Raw genomic sequence first — 14,502 nt, forward strand, 5'->3', positions numbered from 1 at the left:
GTCCCTGGACCGGGTCTTGGCCCAGAACACTGATGGTGTGGAACCCAGATCTCTATGAGCTAGCCTGGCAGGATGCAGCGTCAACTTTTTACTGGGGCCTGGCGTGCATTAATCTTTCTCTCCTTCTCACGGCAGTCTGCTAAGCTAGCAGTCAAGTCAATCAGTGCATAAAGCACATCAGCAGTGATTCAGCCTTTTGTGATTATGCAAGTTATGTTGCTCTCCCTAAGGATACCTGTTACATAGGGTATGTTATAAATCTGATCGTAAATACGATTTCATAGATTCTAGTTTTTCATAGATGTAATCTCCAAGGTCTAAATCATTGTAAGCCAACATAATGTGATAATGTACGTAATGTAAACATATTGTCTGGCTAAAATATGTTGCGCTGCTGTGGGTCTAGGGCTTTGATTGTGGCGTGTGAAAGATCTTAATGGTCATGGAATTGGTTAATAACATTTCTCACATCGTTGAGACTAGAGAATACCCACAATCCCCCTTGGGGTGTGTGTGTGTGTGTGTGTGTGTGTGTGTGTGTGAGGTCAGGATGTGCTACTAAAATTAGACACTTGGGAGAAAGGCCATCTTGATGGCTACATTCAAAATTACCTCTAGCACTAGCCTATATGTTTGGGTTCATATGGCTGTCAATGTAATCATTAGTGACTTTTCAAGGATATTGTAGACCATAATTATAAATTCTATGTAGTTGACAGCCTGTGTTTTTGTTACTGTCAACCATTGGGACCAGGGATGGATGCGGAGTATAACACATTTGACATTAACCATATGAATGTTGAGTTTGGACCTGGAATCTCCTCCGGTTTAGTCCATTGCCATCATGGAGAGGAGACATGTCAGAGCTACCTTGCCTTTTAACAAGAAACCATTGCGATATTTTCTTGATATATGAAGGTGATGTGGGGGGGCAGGCAAAAGGGAAACTACATGCAACAGTTCCTCCACAATCAGGGCTATTATTAGTGGTGGCTCTGGGAAATTCCTGAGTAATGTAGAAAAGTACAGACTGAGAGGAAAATGGGAGCTGGGAGAGCTTGCAGGCTTGCCAGGCTAATTTGGAGTCTGGTGGGCTGGTTAGGGAGAGTTTGGAACACTGCTACTATAACACAACTGTAGAATGGATAACTGTTTAAATGACAAGTGTGATCCGTAAAGAACTATGGCCTCAACCAATAGGGAAGCTACTACATTGGTCTCACCCAATAGGGTGGAGACAAACATGGCCTCACCAAATTTCAAGTATAGACCATCGTAACACCCAGTCAGCTGTCATCAAATCTGTGTAGTGTTGCTTGCTTGCCAGACTGTCACCCCTACGCACGCACGCACACACACGCACGCACCCCACCACACACTCTTGATACTTCAGCATCAGAGCAGGACAATGACAATCCCATCATTGTTAGGGGGAATCCAATGAGTATGCTATACTGTCCCACTTTCCCATTGTGTCACTGTCCTGGTATGTATGTACAATGGCTGAGGTTCATTATACCCCATTCATTTAGACCAGCTTCCCCTTTATGATATTGAGGATAATACCATTTAGGCTTATGCAAAATGGATCATTCAAGTTTCATTGCCTCTCAATGGAAGCTTTGCTTGTGACTGATTTCCACTAAACTGTGTCTGCTTAATAGGATTGCTGTCATTAAGCAAAGATAATCAAAATGTCTTGCTTGGCTCCTTGTCAATTTTCCACACATACCACTTACTGTGGCTGAAAGCATCCAGCATTTCACTCACAGAAGATCTTTGTTTTTTAATCAGAGTTTAGTTTGGGTGATCCTGCTGTAAATACATTAATCAATCGGACACTGCGAACTAAGCAGAGCAAAGTGACTAATTTCAACCTGGTCAATACGACAGGGCCAATACCATACATGTAGCGAAGTGAGCAAATATATCCGCATGATGATGCTCCAGATTTGTGCACAGATGCAATGCAACCAAGATTCAGACCAAGATCTGGGATGCAATGTGTCATTGATCAGTAAGCACGTGGCCGGGCCCACAGTTTGTCAGTCATCTATATATTCACTGTATGTTCACTACATGCCACAAAGTATGTGGACACCAGCTCGGCCATTGAAACCCGTTTCATGAAGCTCCCGATAAACAGTTATTGTGCTGACGTTGCTTCCAGTGGTAGTTTGGGAATCGGTGGTGAGTGTTGCAACCGAGGACACTCGATTTTTACGTACTACGCACTTCAGCACTCGGCGGTCCCGTTCTGTGCGCTTGTGTGGCCTACCACTTCGTGGCTGAGCCGTTGCTGCTCCTAGACGTTTCCACTTCACAATAACAGCACTTAGAGTTGACCAGGGCGGCTCTAGCAGGGCAGATGGATAATAATACAAAAAAATACAGTACCGTTTTAGACAACTACTCATTAATTTTCTTAATTTAATATTTTCTACATTGTAGAATAGTACTGTATACATCAACTATGAAACAACACATGGAATAATGTAGTAACCACAAAAGTGTTAAACAAATCAAAATGTGTTTTAGATTCTTCAAAGTAGTCACCCTTTGCCTTGGTGACAGCTTTGCACACTCTTGGCATTCTCTCAACCAGCTTTATGGGGAATGCTTTTTCTTGAAGGAGTTCCCACATATGCTGAGCACCTGTTGGCTGCTTTTCCTTCAATCTGCTGTCCAACTTATCCCAAACCATCTCAATTGGTTTGAGGTCGTGTGATTGTGGAGGCCAGGTCATCTGATGCAGAACTCTCTCACTCTCCTTCTTGGTGAAGTAGCCCTTCCAAAGCCTGGAGGTGTGTGTTGGGTCATTATCAAAAGGACACTCAAATTATACTCCCACTGAGCACAAACCAGATGGTATGGCGTATTGCTGCAGAATGCTGTGGTAGCCATGCTGGTTAAGTGTGCCTTGAATTCTAAATAAATCACTCCGTGTCACCAGCAAAGCACCATCACACCTCCATGCTTCACTGTGGAAATCATACATGCAAAGATCATTCATTCACATATTCTGCGTGTCACAAAGACACAGGGCTTGGAACCAAAAATCTAGTTTCTACTCATCAAACCAAAGGACAGATTTCCACTGGTCTAATGTCCATTGCTTGCGTTTTTTTTGCCCAAGCAAGTCTCTTATTGGTGGCCTTGCAGCAATTCGACTATGTCATGTCTTTGGGATCATTAAAACTGAAGACTGTTAGTTTATCAAATCAATTCTCTGTAATTATTTTACTTGATTATTCATCATGTAAATGTCTTTAACTAGGAAATTGGGGCATCAAGGGAAAAATTCAGATTACAGAGTTATACTTCTCCTAATAACTTTCAGATATTTTTAATCTGATCAATTCGTGTTCTAATTAATGAATTATTCTTTACATCACGTTAGTCTCATTCCAAATGTCGTAAATTGTTGGTTATCTGCACAAACCGTCTTCACTAATTTATCCATACATCAATTGTCTCAATCATTTATTTATTAAACAACTAAATAATCACAGAAATGCACACACAAACAAACAAAGTAGATATGGTTACAAGAAAATGATAGGGGATGTGCCCTAGTGGGCTGAACTGGTATCACAGCTTGGTTGAAAAAGGGACTGACAAGGGCGTGAAAGATAAGACACTACAAAGTTGATAATTATAACCATTGAAATGCTAATCCTTGCACATGAACATTCACTCATTTGAGAATAATTGCAATCAATAATTGCAATCTATATATATACATACACTCAGTGTGTCATCATGATCTCTGTTGGAATTTCATCCGCCCCACTCTCTGCGTCCCTGGAGTCTTTGGTAGAATGGCTACTTCAGAGTAACATTCAGAAATGTTGTTATAGAATAGATGTTTCGGCTGTTGTCGGCCTTCACATTCAATGGTATAGAATTCCTAGCTGCAGACTAGCAATTAGTATCAAAGATTTGCTCTTATTCTGTCTGATCGATAGTCTGAGTTTAACCACGTGGTATATTTAAAAGATTCAGCAATCTACTCACACCTTAGCTCCCTCTGTGAGGAGGTACTGGGCTGGTCTCAAACCTCAGCCCTCTCATCGTAAGCTGGTCTGAAAGGAAATCCTTCAGGTGAGGGTTACATTTGTAACAGTAGGAAGGGGCTGTCCCATGATGCCAGGTCAATGTCTGTGCTCATGGGGCGGGCCTATGTCCTAGTTAAACTCCAAAGGGAATTGGAGTTTCTTTCATTAAACAGTTTATAATCACATTACATAATTTACTCATTCATTTTATACAACAATTAGATGCAAGCCTCACAACCGAGACTCTTGTATAAACAGTGTTATGGTAATGTGGCTGTATTGGCTCATGAATTTCACAAACATTAAACGAAATGGACCGGTCGTAGCTGGATTCTTCACTGACCGTGTACACACTCTCCAAAACATAGGCATTGTTCACTCCTCAAGTTCTGTGATGTGGAAGAGGTTCCTTTGTTCTCCTGTGAAACTCACTTTCTCTATACTGTCTGGCCATGAGGAGAGAAACTCCTCTAGGAATTTATGACCCGCCTAACAGATCCTGGGTGTAGCGAGAAGTGTAGTGTAGAGGTGGTGACAGAGAGAGAGGGATGGTGCAGGGATGGTGCAGAGAAAGGGGGATGGTGCAGAGAAAGGGGGATGGTGCTCGCTGTACCCAAAGAAGGCCACATCATGACAACCATGAAGGCCTGCTTAACGCAGTTTCCTCTGAACAGTTGATGTTGAGTTGTCTGTTACTTGAACTCTAGCATTTATTTGGGCTGCACTCTGAGGCTGGTAACTCTGCTGCAGAGGTTAAGTTCCAGAGGTAACTCTGGGTCATCCTTTCTTGTGGCGGCCCTCATGAGAGCCAGTTTCATCATAGTGCTTGATGGTTTTTGCGACTGCAATTGGAGAAACTTTCAACCTGACCTTCATGTCTTAAAGTAATGATGGACTGTCGTTTCTCTTTGCTTATTTGAGATGTTCTTGCAACTTTTTACCAAAATAGGACTATCTTCTGTATACCACCCCTACCTTGTCACAACACAACTGATTGGCTCAAACACATTAAGAAGGATATTAATTCCACAAATGATCTTTTAACAAAACACCTGTTAATTTAAATGCATTCCAGTTGACTACCTTATGAAGCTAGTTGAAAGAATGCCAATAGTGTGGAAAGCTGTCATGTGTTTTTTCATAGTTTTGGTGTCTTCACTATTATTCAACAGTGAAGAAAATAGTACAAATAAAGAAAAACATGTGTGTGTGTGTGTGTGCTCACTGTCGCTATATAGGGATAACAAGGCAATCTCGATTGTCTTGGGAGCAAAGTTGAATACATTGGATTCAACTATTAAACTTAACAAGCCTGTAATTAGTGGAATCGGTGTTGGTGTATACAATAGAACAAGCTTGGATGATAGAAAATATAGGAATGGACATGTTGTTTTAGTTGCCTGGAGATGATGGACCTGTGATGCAATTGAATATCCAATGTGTTTGTGGACTATGAATTAATGTGAATGTGTATATCCTTGTTGTGTTGCAGCTATGCCCTGGCAGACGAGGCCTACCGTTCTCTGAGGGACCAGGATAAAGACCAGTGTATCCTCATCACAGGAGAGAGTGGAGCTGGAAAGACCGGTGAGCCCAGTCCTGTATCAAACATGCTTTTATGGGCTAATTTTGAGAGGAATTAGTTCAAGTTCAACTAACTGGGCTAACTAACTGTATAAGTTACATTTTGTGGGCGGAGTCACAGAACCACTAAGCATGGTCACATGTTTGTTCTTCCGCCTTTAATTGCAGTACATGAATGAATCAGTTGTATCAGTTGTACTGTCTTGCGTTACAGCCTAAGTTGAAAAGGGATCACATTTTTTTCTTGTCACTGGCCTACCCACAATACCCCATAATGTCAGTGCAATTATGTTTTTCGAAATGTTTACAAATTAGAAATGAAAAGCTGAAATGCCAGTCAATAAGTATTCAATCCATTGAAGTCAAGCATAAATAAGTTCAGGAGTAAAACTGTGCATAAGTCAGATAATAAGTTGCAAAGACCAGGGAGGTTTTGAAATGCCTCACAAAGGATACCAATTAGTAGATGGGTGAAAAAAAATGAAAAGCAGACATTGAATATCCCTTTGAGCATGGTGAAGTTACTCATTACACTTTGGCTGTTGTATCAATACACCCAGTCACTACAAAGTTGCCGGACAGGATGGAAACCACTCAGGGATTTCACTATGAAGCCAATGTTGCCTTTAAAACAGTTAGAGTTTAATGCCTGTGATAGGAGAAAACTAAGGATGGATCAACAACAGTGTATTTACTCCACATTACTAACCTAAATGACAGAGTGAAAAGGAAGCCTGTGCAGAATAAATATATTCCAAATCATGCATCCTGTTTGCAATGAGGCACTAAAGTAATACTGCAAAGGTGGCAAAGCAATTCACTTTTTGTCCTGAATAGTGTTATGTTTGGGACAAATCATATAAAACACATTACTGTGTACCACTCTCCATATTTTCAAACATGGTGTTGGCTGCATCATGTCATGGGTATGCTTGTAATCGTTAATGATTAAAAAACATGTATGGAATGGAGCTAAGCACAGGAAAAATCCTAGAGGAAAACCTGGTTTAGTCTGCTTTTCACCAGACTGGGAGATGAAATCCCCTTTCTGCAGGAAAAATAACCTAACACTCGAGACCAAATCTACACTAGTTGCTTACCAAGGTGACAGGGGCCTAATTACAGTGTTGACTTAAATCTGCTTGAAAATATATGGCTAGACTTGAAAATGGTTGTCTAGCAATGATTAACAACCCATTTGACACCGCTTGAATATAATATTGTGGTTTTTATTTTGTATTTTTTAAATGGTTAGTATTTGTACGACAATCAAGGTGTGTGAAGCTCTTAGAATCAGCTTTGATCTTTCTGGTTGAGTCTAAGATGTATTGACTCAGGGGTGTGAATACTTATGTACGTTAGATTTCTGTGTTTCTTTAAAAAAAACATGTTATCACTTTGCCATTATGGGATATTATTTAATCTATGTTGAATTGACTGTAACAGCAAAATGTGTCATACTTCAAGGTGTATGAATACTTTCTGAAGCCATTTGTACAACTGTTGTGGATTCTTTTGAATGTACCACACAAGAGTTTACTGATCTTGAGACTGCTAGCTTAACCTTGTAGGCTTGTGTTCTGTTTGCATTGTTCTAGTACATTCTGTTCTGTCTGTTGAACAAACTGAGACTTGTAGCTGAGGGAAAATGAATAATAAGGGCAGGCAGGCAGCAGTAACCACAACAACATGTTGGATTTAGATCAGAGTTAGATAAACCTACCTTCTGCCAGACCAGAGCTGGGGCCAGATTTGTCATGGGAAAGCCAAAGTCCTGTTTGTACCTGAAACAGTAGGTGTACATGCAGGCAAAACAACTGAGTGTAAAGACTAACGGGGCTGACTAATGGAAACAAACGTTGACGATAAAATTAAGGTCAGACGAAACGCTAGGAACAAACCGTGACGGCTCCTGATTATCATTTTAATTTTGTCATGGTGTGTTCTGTCAGTGGTTAATCTTGGAAAGTGTTCTGTAGGGGAAGATTTGCTGTAAGAAATCACACATGGAATGGTATTTACTGGCTAGTTGTTAAACACTACTTTGGCAGAGAATGTTTTTTCTCCAGGTGATGGCCATATTGAATTGACGGAAGCGTTCCCCTGCTCCCTATATGGGATGATATCACTATCACACCGTGTCCTTCTCCTGACAATAGTTAAAATTACATTCTCTTTTGTTGGTGGTTTTGTGTTACTCTGTTACCAAAACTATCAAAAGCCAATTGACATTTACATTTTAGTCATTTAGCAGACTCTCTTTTCCAGAGCGACTTACAGTAGTGAGTGCATACGTTTTCATACTTTTGTTCCATACCCGTCCCCCATATGAATTGAATCCACAACCCTGGCATTGCAAGCGCAGTGCTCTTCCAACTGAGCCACATGGGATCACTTCACATAACATTCACTTCACGTACTGTAACCTCACAACATTTTGCCCTGCTGTTACTCTCAAGTTTCCTACTTTTCTGCCTCTGACCTAACACTTTCTCATTTCCACTTTTATAACACAAGACTGTTGGAGGGACTTTCATTCAGAAGTACACTGGGTGGTGGCTTTGAAGATCTGCCGACACGATAAACCTGGACTTGGTATTTTAAAAGTTGCATACCCATTATCTTTTTGATGTTGGAAGACCCTTTGTGGTATCGGTTTGTGGTGGAATTAATAGATTCTCAGAGGTTCTAACCATTCTATTATTAGAATTCTGGCTTTCCTTCTGCTGGCCTGGCACCACTCACCTGGAGTCAAACTACAGTACACTTCCCTGCCAGGTGAAGTGGGCTACTGGGTGATTTACCAAGGTGGTGTCAATCTAGTTTACTCTCCACTTGGATCAGAATAAACTCCCTACACGTGGCCTTCATCTCAGAAATACATTTATGTTAATGTCAGCAGATATCCCACAGCCCTGAAACCATTGTGGTCAACTGGTGCTTTGATTATAAGGATTTGGGCTATCTGTCACTGCAATGTTGACATCCTCATTTATTTCATGCAAAACATTGTTAGTCAAGTGGTATTACATTGTTCAACATCATTCATTGGTCTCCTTAGCAATGACAGTGCTGACAGAGGTCAGAGTTCACTATTTTTATATCCTTTTCTCCCTCAAACCTTTAGTCGAATTAAGTCAAGTGTGGTGACACAACTTTCTACAATCTGCTGACATTAGTGTACAGTACATTACAACCACTCACCATTTGTTTTCAGGTATTTTTCCCTCCTTTTATCAGGGTGGGCAAGGACAGATCGAGACACTCATGGCTTTAAAGTCCCAATGCGGGAAGGGAATCAGCCAAGCCAGGGCAATGAGATGTTAGGATTTTGGGTAATCTCTTCATTTTTGTAGGTTTACAGCCAGGACAGGAGAGGGTAGATGTGGCTGAAAATGGGTCTGGGTTTTTGGTACTATCGAATGATAGCTTCCATAAAGCCACAAGCATTAGTGAAGTCGGGCACTGATGTTTGGCGATTAAGCCTGGCTCGCAGTCAGCGTTCCAATTCATCCCAAAGGTGTTTGATGGGGTTGAGGTCAGGGCTCTGTGCAGGCCAGTCAAGTTCTTCCACACTGATCTCGACAAACCATTTCTTTATGAACCTCGCTTTGTACTCGGGGGACATTGTCATGCTGAAACAGGGCCTTCCACTAACTGTTGCCTCAAAGTTGGAAGCACAGAATCACTTGAACTAAGGGGCTTAGCCAGAACCATGAAAAACAGCCCCAGAAAAGTTTTCCTCCACCAAACTTTACAGTTGGCAGGATGCATTGGGGCAGGTAGCTTTCTCCTGGCATCCACCAAACCCAGATTCATCCATCGGACTTCCAGATGGTGATTCATCACTCCAGAGAACATGTTTCCACTGCTCCAGAGTCCAATGGTGGCAAGCCTTACACCACTCCAGCCGACACTTGGAATTGCGCATGGTGATGTTAGTCTTGTGCGGCTGCTCAGCCATGGAAACCAGCTTAATGAAGCTCCCGACGAACTTTTCTTGTGTTGATGTTGCGTCCAAATGCAGTTTGGAACTCGATAATGAGGGTTGCAACCGAGAACAGATGATTTTTACTCGCTTCAGCACTCGCCATTCTTGTTCTGTGAGCTTGTGTGGCCTACCAATTTGCAGCTGAGCCGATGTTGCTCCTTGATGTTTCCACTTCACAATAACAGCACTTACAGTTGATCGGGTGAACTCTAGTAGTGCAGAACTTTGACGAACTGACTTGTTGATAAGGGGGCACCCTATGACGTTGCCCTGTTGAAAGTCACAGCTCTTCAGTAAGGCCATTCTACTGCCAATGTTTGTCTATGGAGATTGCATGACGGTGTGCTCAATTTTATACACCGGTCAGCAACGGGTGTGGCTGAAATAGCCAAATCCCGGGCTGTCCACATACTTTGTATGTGTGTATCTATATGTATCGTACTGCCTTGTAGGACTGCACCACCAGTGGATTCATTTCCGCCCATACAGGGTCTGCCATGTAATACTTCCGCATATCTAAACTCCCTTACCTCAAACGAAAATCTCTGCCAATTCTCCAAATAACAAGTAGCCTAGTTCCCTTTCAAGCCACCTCAATCTTTCATCACGTTTGGGGAACATGTAACCATTATCTTTGTATGAAATATCTGATGGGGTGAGATGGTAAATAAGTGGATGACTGAATCACAATTGGTCACTATCTACGTATCAGAGGATACCTCTGACCTAGGGGGTGTATCAACATATTTAGTTAAACTAGGTCTAGTCTTTGATGTAGCATTGAATAGAGAGAGAGCTGTGACGACAAAGCTGTTATCAGACAATGTACAGGTGACAATGCATGTGTAACGGATGTGAAATGGCTAGCTAGTTAGCGGTGTTTGCACTAAATAGCTTTTCAATCGGTGACGTCACTTGCTCTGAGACCTTGAAGTAGTGGTTCCCCTTGCTCTGCAAGGGCCGCGGCTTTTGTGGAGCGATGGGTAACGATGCTTCGAGGGTGACTGTTGACGTGTGCAGAGCGTCCCTGGTTCGCACCCAGATCGGGGCGAGGGGACGGGCGTAAAGTCTATACTTTTACACATGCTTCTGATTCCTGAGATATGGCTGAAGGATATTATTTTGGCATTGAGTCTTCAAAGGTCATGGTGGTTATAAATACTGCTGTTACAGATCAGAAACCTTTTGAGATTACCGCACATGATATTGGTGATTTTTAGCTTATTCACTATAAGGTTTCTTACTGATATGATCCTCTAGATTTGCTTTAGGTTCTATGATCCTTTAATTCAACTTTTGTGCTTATTCTCTGCTCCTCTCTCTACCCTCTCTCTCATTAATAGTATATGTGTTGTCATATAGGTCCTCTTAATAAGATTTTCTTCTCTGCTTTTTGGCTCTCCTCTCAATACTTACTTCCTTCATCAGAACTATACTCTTAGTGTCAGTAATCCACTAGCCAGGTTAATTTGTGGGCTGAGAGAACCACTGTTGTCCACCACATCCTCTTCCTCTGTTTGATTGACAGGTTTCAAACTGTTTTTGGGTCACAGCTAGACACAGTCATCTTATTGACGAGGGCTGGAGTCTGGACAGAACTTTACACTAATACTACAAACCATGACTGGACTTCATAAGACTAATACTACAAACCATGTAACTTCATCATGATGATTTCTATCAAGACCAGACAGAGGATGATTCAGGAACATTTCATAATCATATCAATGCACATAAATGTATAAATCCCATGGATTTGAATCACAAGCTGGCCTAGGCTAAAGGCTAAATCTTGACATGGGAATTGATTCTGGGAAAAACCAAGGATTATCCAAACCGATTATTCATACATACAGGCCATTTTTAAAGAGCTGGTCTGGGTACCAACAAGTTCTCCTATATAATGTGCCCACTGTCTAGTGCGATCGGGACTATTAATAGTGATTATTGCTGTAATAATCAATGTTATAATGAACTGTAAGGTGGTGGGTGGTGGTAGTTCTGGACCGTGTGAATCATGTTTTCTTCTCCAGGGAGGGGCCCAGACCCCATCCCTGTAGGGCCTCTGGAGTATGATGTAAGGGGGATTTTGGGGTGTGGAGGGAGAGACGGGTTAGGGCTGTTGTAAGGGGGATTTTGGGGTGTGCCTCAGTTCAGCCATGTCTAGATTTAGACAGATTTTTGATAAAAGAACCCTGTCTATCTCTCTCTGAACATCCAGAGGCCAGTAAGCTGGTGATGTCATATGTGGCGGCGGTGTGTGGGAAGGGCCAGGAGGTGAACAAGGTGAAGGAGCAGCTGCTGCAGTCAAATCCCGTGCTGGAGGGTGAGTGTCTTAATGTACTCATTTTATCAACCCCGCCCTTTTTCTCTTTCCCATGCTTTAGGTTCAGAGCCAGCAAGGCCAAGGCATCAGAGGGACACACCCACTTTAAGACTTTTATTTCTCTCTCCCCCTGTATGTCTCTTTCTCACATGTCTGTCAACCCATAGAGCTTGAGTGCTTTTGTCAACAATTACAACGTTCAGTTTACTGTTCATTTCTAACCGGCCCCTATACACCATTTTGAATATCTGTGATCCAAAGTTTACAACATGTAGATGTTTATTACAGTTTACCTATCATGCATCATCTGTCTACTCTTCGTCTCTGCCCTTGACTACAACACACTATGATACACTTTCTAGAATTCCCTACCTCCTTTCAAATATTCACTGATCCCCAGTCCAATACATCAGGAAGGAAAAAACCCTCTCCCTACTTGGGTGCTGGCACAAAGACGGCAGTGTTTTTAATTTGGAGTCTGTAGACAGGAAATGCCCATGAAGGAGGAAGCCAGCATACTGATGCCCAGTACTGAGCTGCTACGCTATAGAGCCAGGCCCAGAACACATCTGTGAGAGTTTAACTTCTACAGGCTGTAATGGCCCTTGACGGGAGAGGGAGGGAGGGAGGGAGGGGGGGAGGAGGGAGGAGGAGGAGGAGGAGAGGGAGGCAAAGCAGATATCCTGCTACACAAGGCTCTAGTCTATCCCTCAGGCTTCCAAGGTACCTGCTTTTTACATGGTGGTGTGTTGAATGACAAATCAATGCTGTTTAGTGTGAAATGTGTTTAAACGGGTTTTGGAGAGAAGTAGAAAACACGAATAATGCAGTTTTGCTGTAGTTGTTGCTCCCACAAATATTAGCCCAGTTAAAATAGTGTGCTGAATATGCAAGCGTATGCTTTGTTTAGGTTTTTTTTTTTTTTTTTGGTAAATGGTCATTGTTTTAAGAAATGTGACTAGTAGCTCAGTTGGTTGAGCACAGTGCTTACTACACCAGGATAGTGGGTCCCATTCTGGGGACCACCCATACATAAAATGTATGCATGCATGACTAAGTCGCTTTGGATAAAAGCGTCTGCTAAATGGAATATAATATTTATTATTATTACTAACTATAAAATACTTCAGGCTTATAATTGATGGTCTCTGGTAATTGTGTGTTATGCGTAGTGCACAGTTTACACACTGAACCACTGACTTAAATGTAGCGAGACTATGTTGAGCAGTAAGACCACCAATAACATAATGGGACTGAATGAAGTGTTGCATGATTGACTGATAAATGAGGACTAGGATAGGATTGGCTTTTGCTGGTGTCACACTTTCTAGAAATGGGTATACTAAACTGAAATATCAAGCCATCCGTATGCAAAGAGTTAGTGCTTATGATTTAGCAGAGAAAGTGGTGAGGTTGCTTCATTACTTTCCCTAATTTGAAGTTATACAATAGATACTTATCTACTGATTTGGAATGCCCTCTATCTAACCAATGTGTGTTCTTTTTTTCAGCTTTCGGGAATGCTAAAACTGTGAGAAATGACAATTCATCCCGATTTGTAAGTATTCCCTTTTTCTCTCTTTGTTGTCTTGACACAAACAGTGAAGTTTGGCGGTGCTTTGATGGTCTCCTCCAATAGGAATCAGTGTCTCGTCTCCGCCAATAAGAATCTGTGTCTGATGGTCTCCTCCAATAAGGATCGGTGTCCTCAAATCAAATTTTATTTGTCACATGCTTCGTAAATAACAGGTGTAGACTAACAGTTAAATGGTTATTTACAGGCCCTTCCCAACAACAGGTGTAGACTAACAGTGAAATGGTTACTTACGGGCCCTTCCCAACAACAGGTGTAGACTAACAGTGAAATGGTTACTTACGGGCCCTTCCCAACAACAGGTGTAGACGAACAGTGAAATGGTTACTTACGGGCCCTTCCCAACAACAGGTGTAGACGAACAGTGAAATGGTTACTTACGGGCCCTTCCCAACAACAGGTGTAGACGAACAGTGAAAATGGCCCTTACAGGTGTAGACTAACAGGGAAATGGTTACTTACGGGCCCTTCCCAACAACAGGTGTAGACGAACAGTGAAATGGTTACTTACGGGCCCTTCCCAACAACAGGTGTAGACTAACAGTGAAATGGTTACTTACGGGCCCTTCCCAACAACAGGTGTAGACGAACAGTGAAATGGTTACTTACGGGCCCTTCCCAACAACAGGTGTAGACTAACAGGGAAATGGTTACTTACAGGCCCTTCCCAACAACAGGTGTAGACGAACAGTGAAATGGTTACTTACGGGCCCTTCCCAACAACAGGTGTAGACTAACAGGGAAATGGTTACTTACGGGCCCTTCCCAACGACAGGTGTAGACTAACAGGGAAATGGTTACTTACGGGCCCTTCCCAACAACAGGTGTAGACTAACAGGGAAATGGTTACTTACGGGCCCTTCCCAACAACAGGTGTAGACTAACAGGGAAATGGTTACTTACGGGCCCTTCCCAACAACAGGTGTAGACTAACAGTGAAATGGTTACT

At 42.1% G+C, this 14,502-nt stretch overlaps 1 protein-coding gene across 1 annotated transcript in view; it reads left to right on the forward strand.

Annotated features, from left to right (window-relative positions):
- Positions 1 to 14,502, forward strand: part of LOC135547572 (unconventional myosin-Ib-like) — a 146,889-nt gene that overhangs the window by 83,592 nt on the left and 48,795 nt on the right. The window contains 3 exon segments of the mRNA XM_064976687.1: positions 5,551 to 5,645; positions 11,855 to 11,959; positions 13,471 to 13,517. Of these exon segments, the coding sequence (XP_064832759.1) occupies positions 5,551 to 5,645; positions 11,855 to 11,959; positions 13,471 to 13,517 (247 nt within the window).

This window comes from Oncorhynchus masou, chromosome 10 (assembly GCF_036934945.1).
Source record: "Oncorhynchus masou masou isolate Uvic2021 chromosome 10, UVic_Omas_1.1, whole genome shotgun sequence".
NCBI lineage: Eukaryota > Metazoa > Chordata > Actinopteri > Salmoniformes > Salmonidae > Oncorhynchus > Oncorhynchus masou.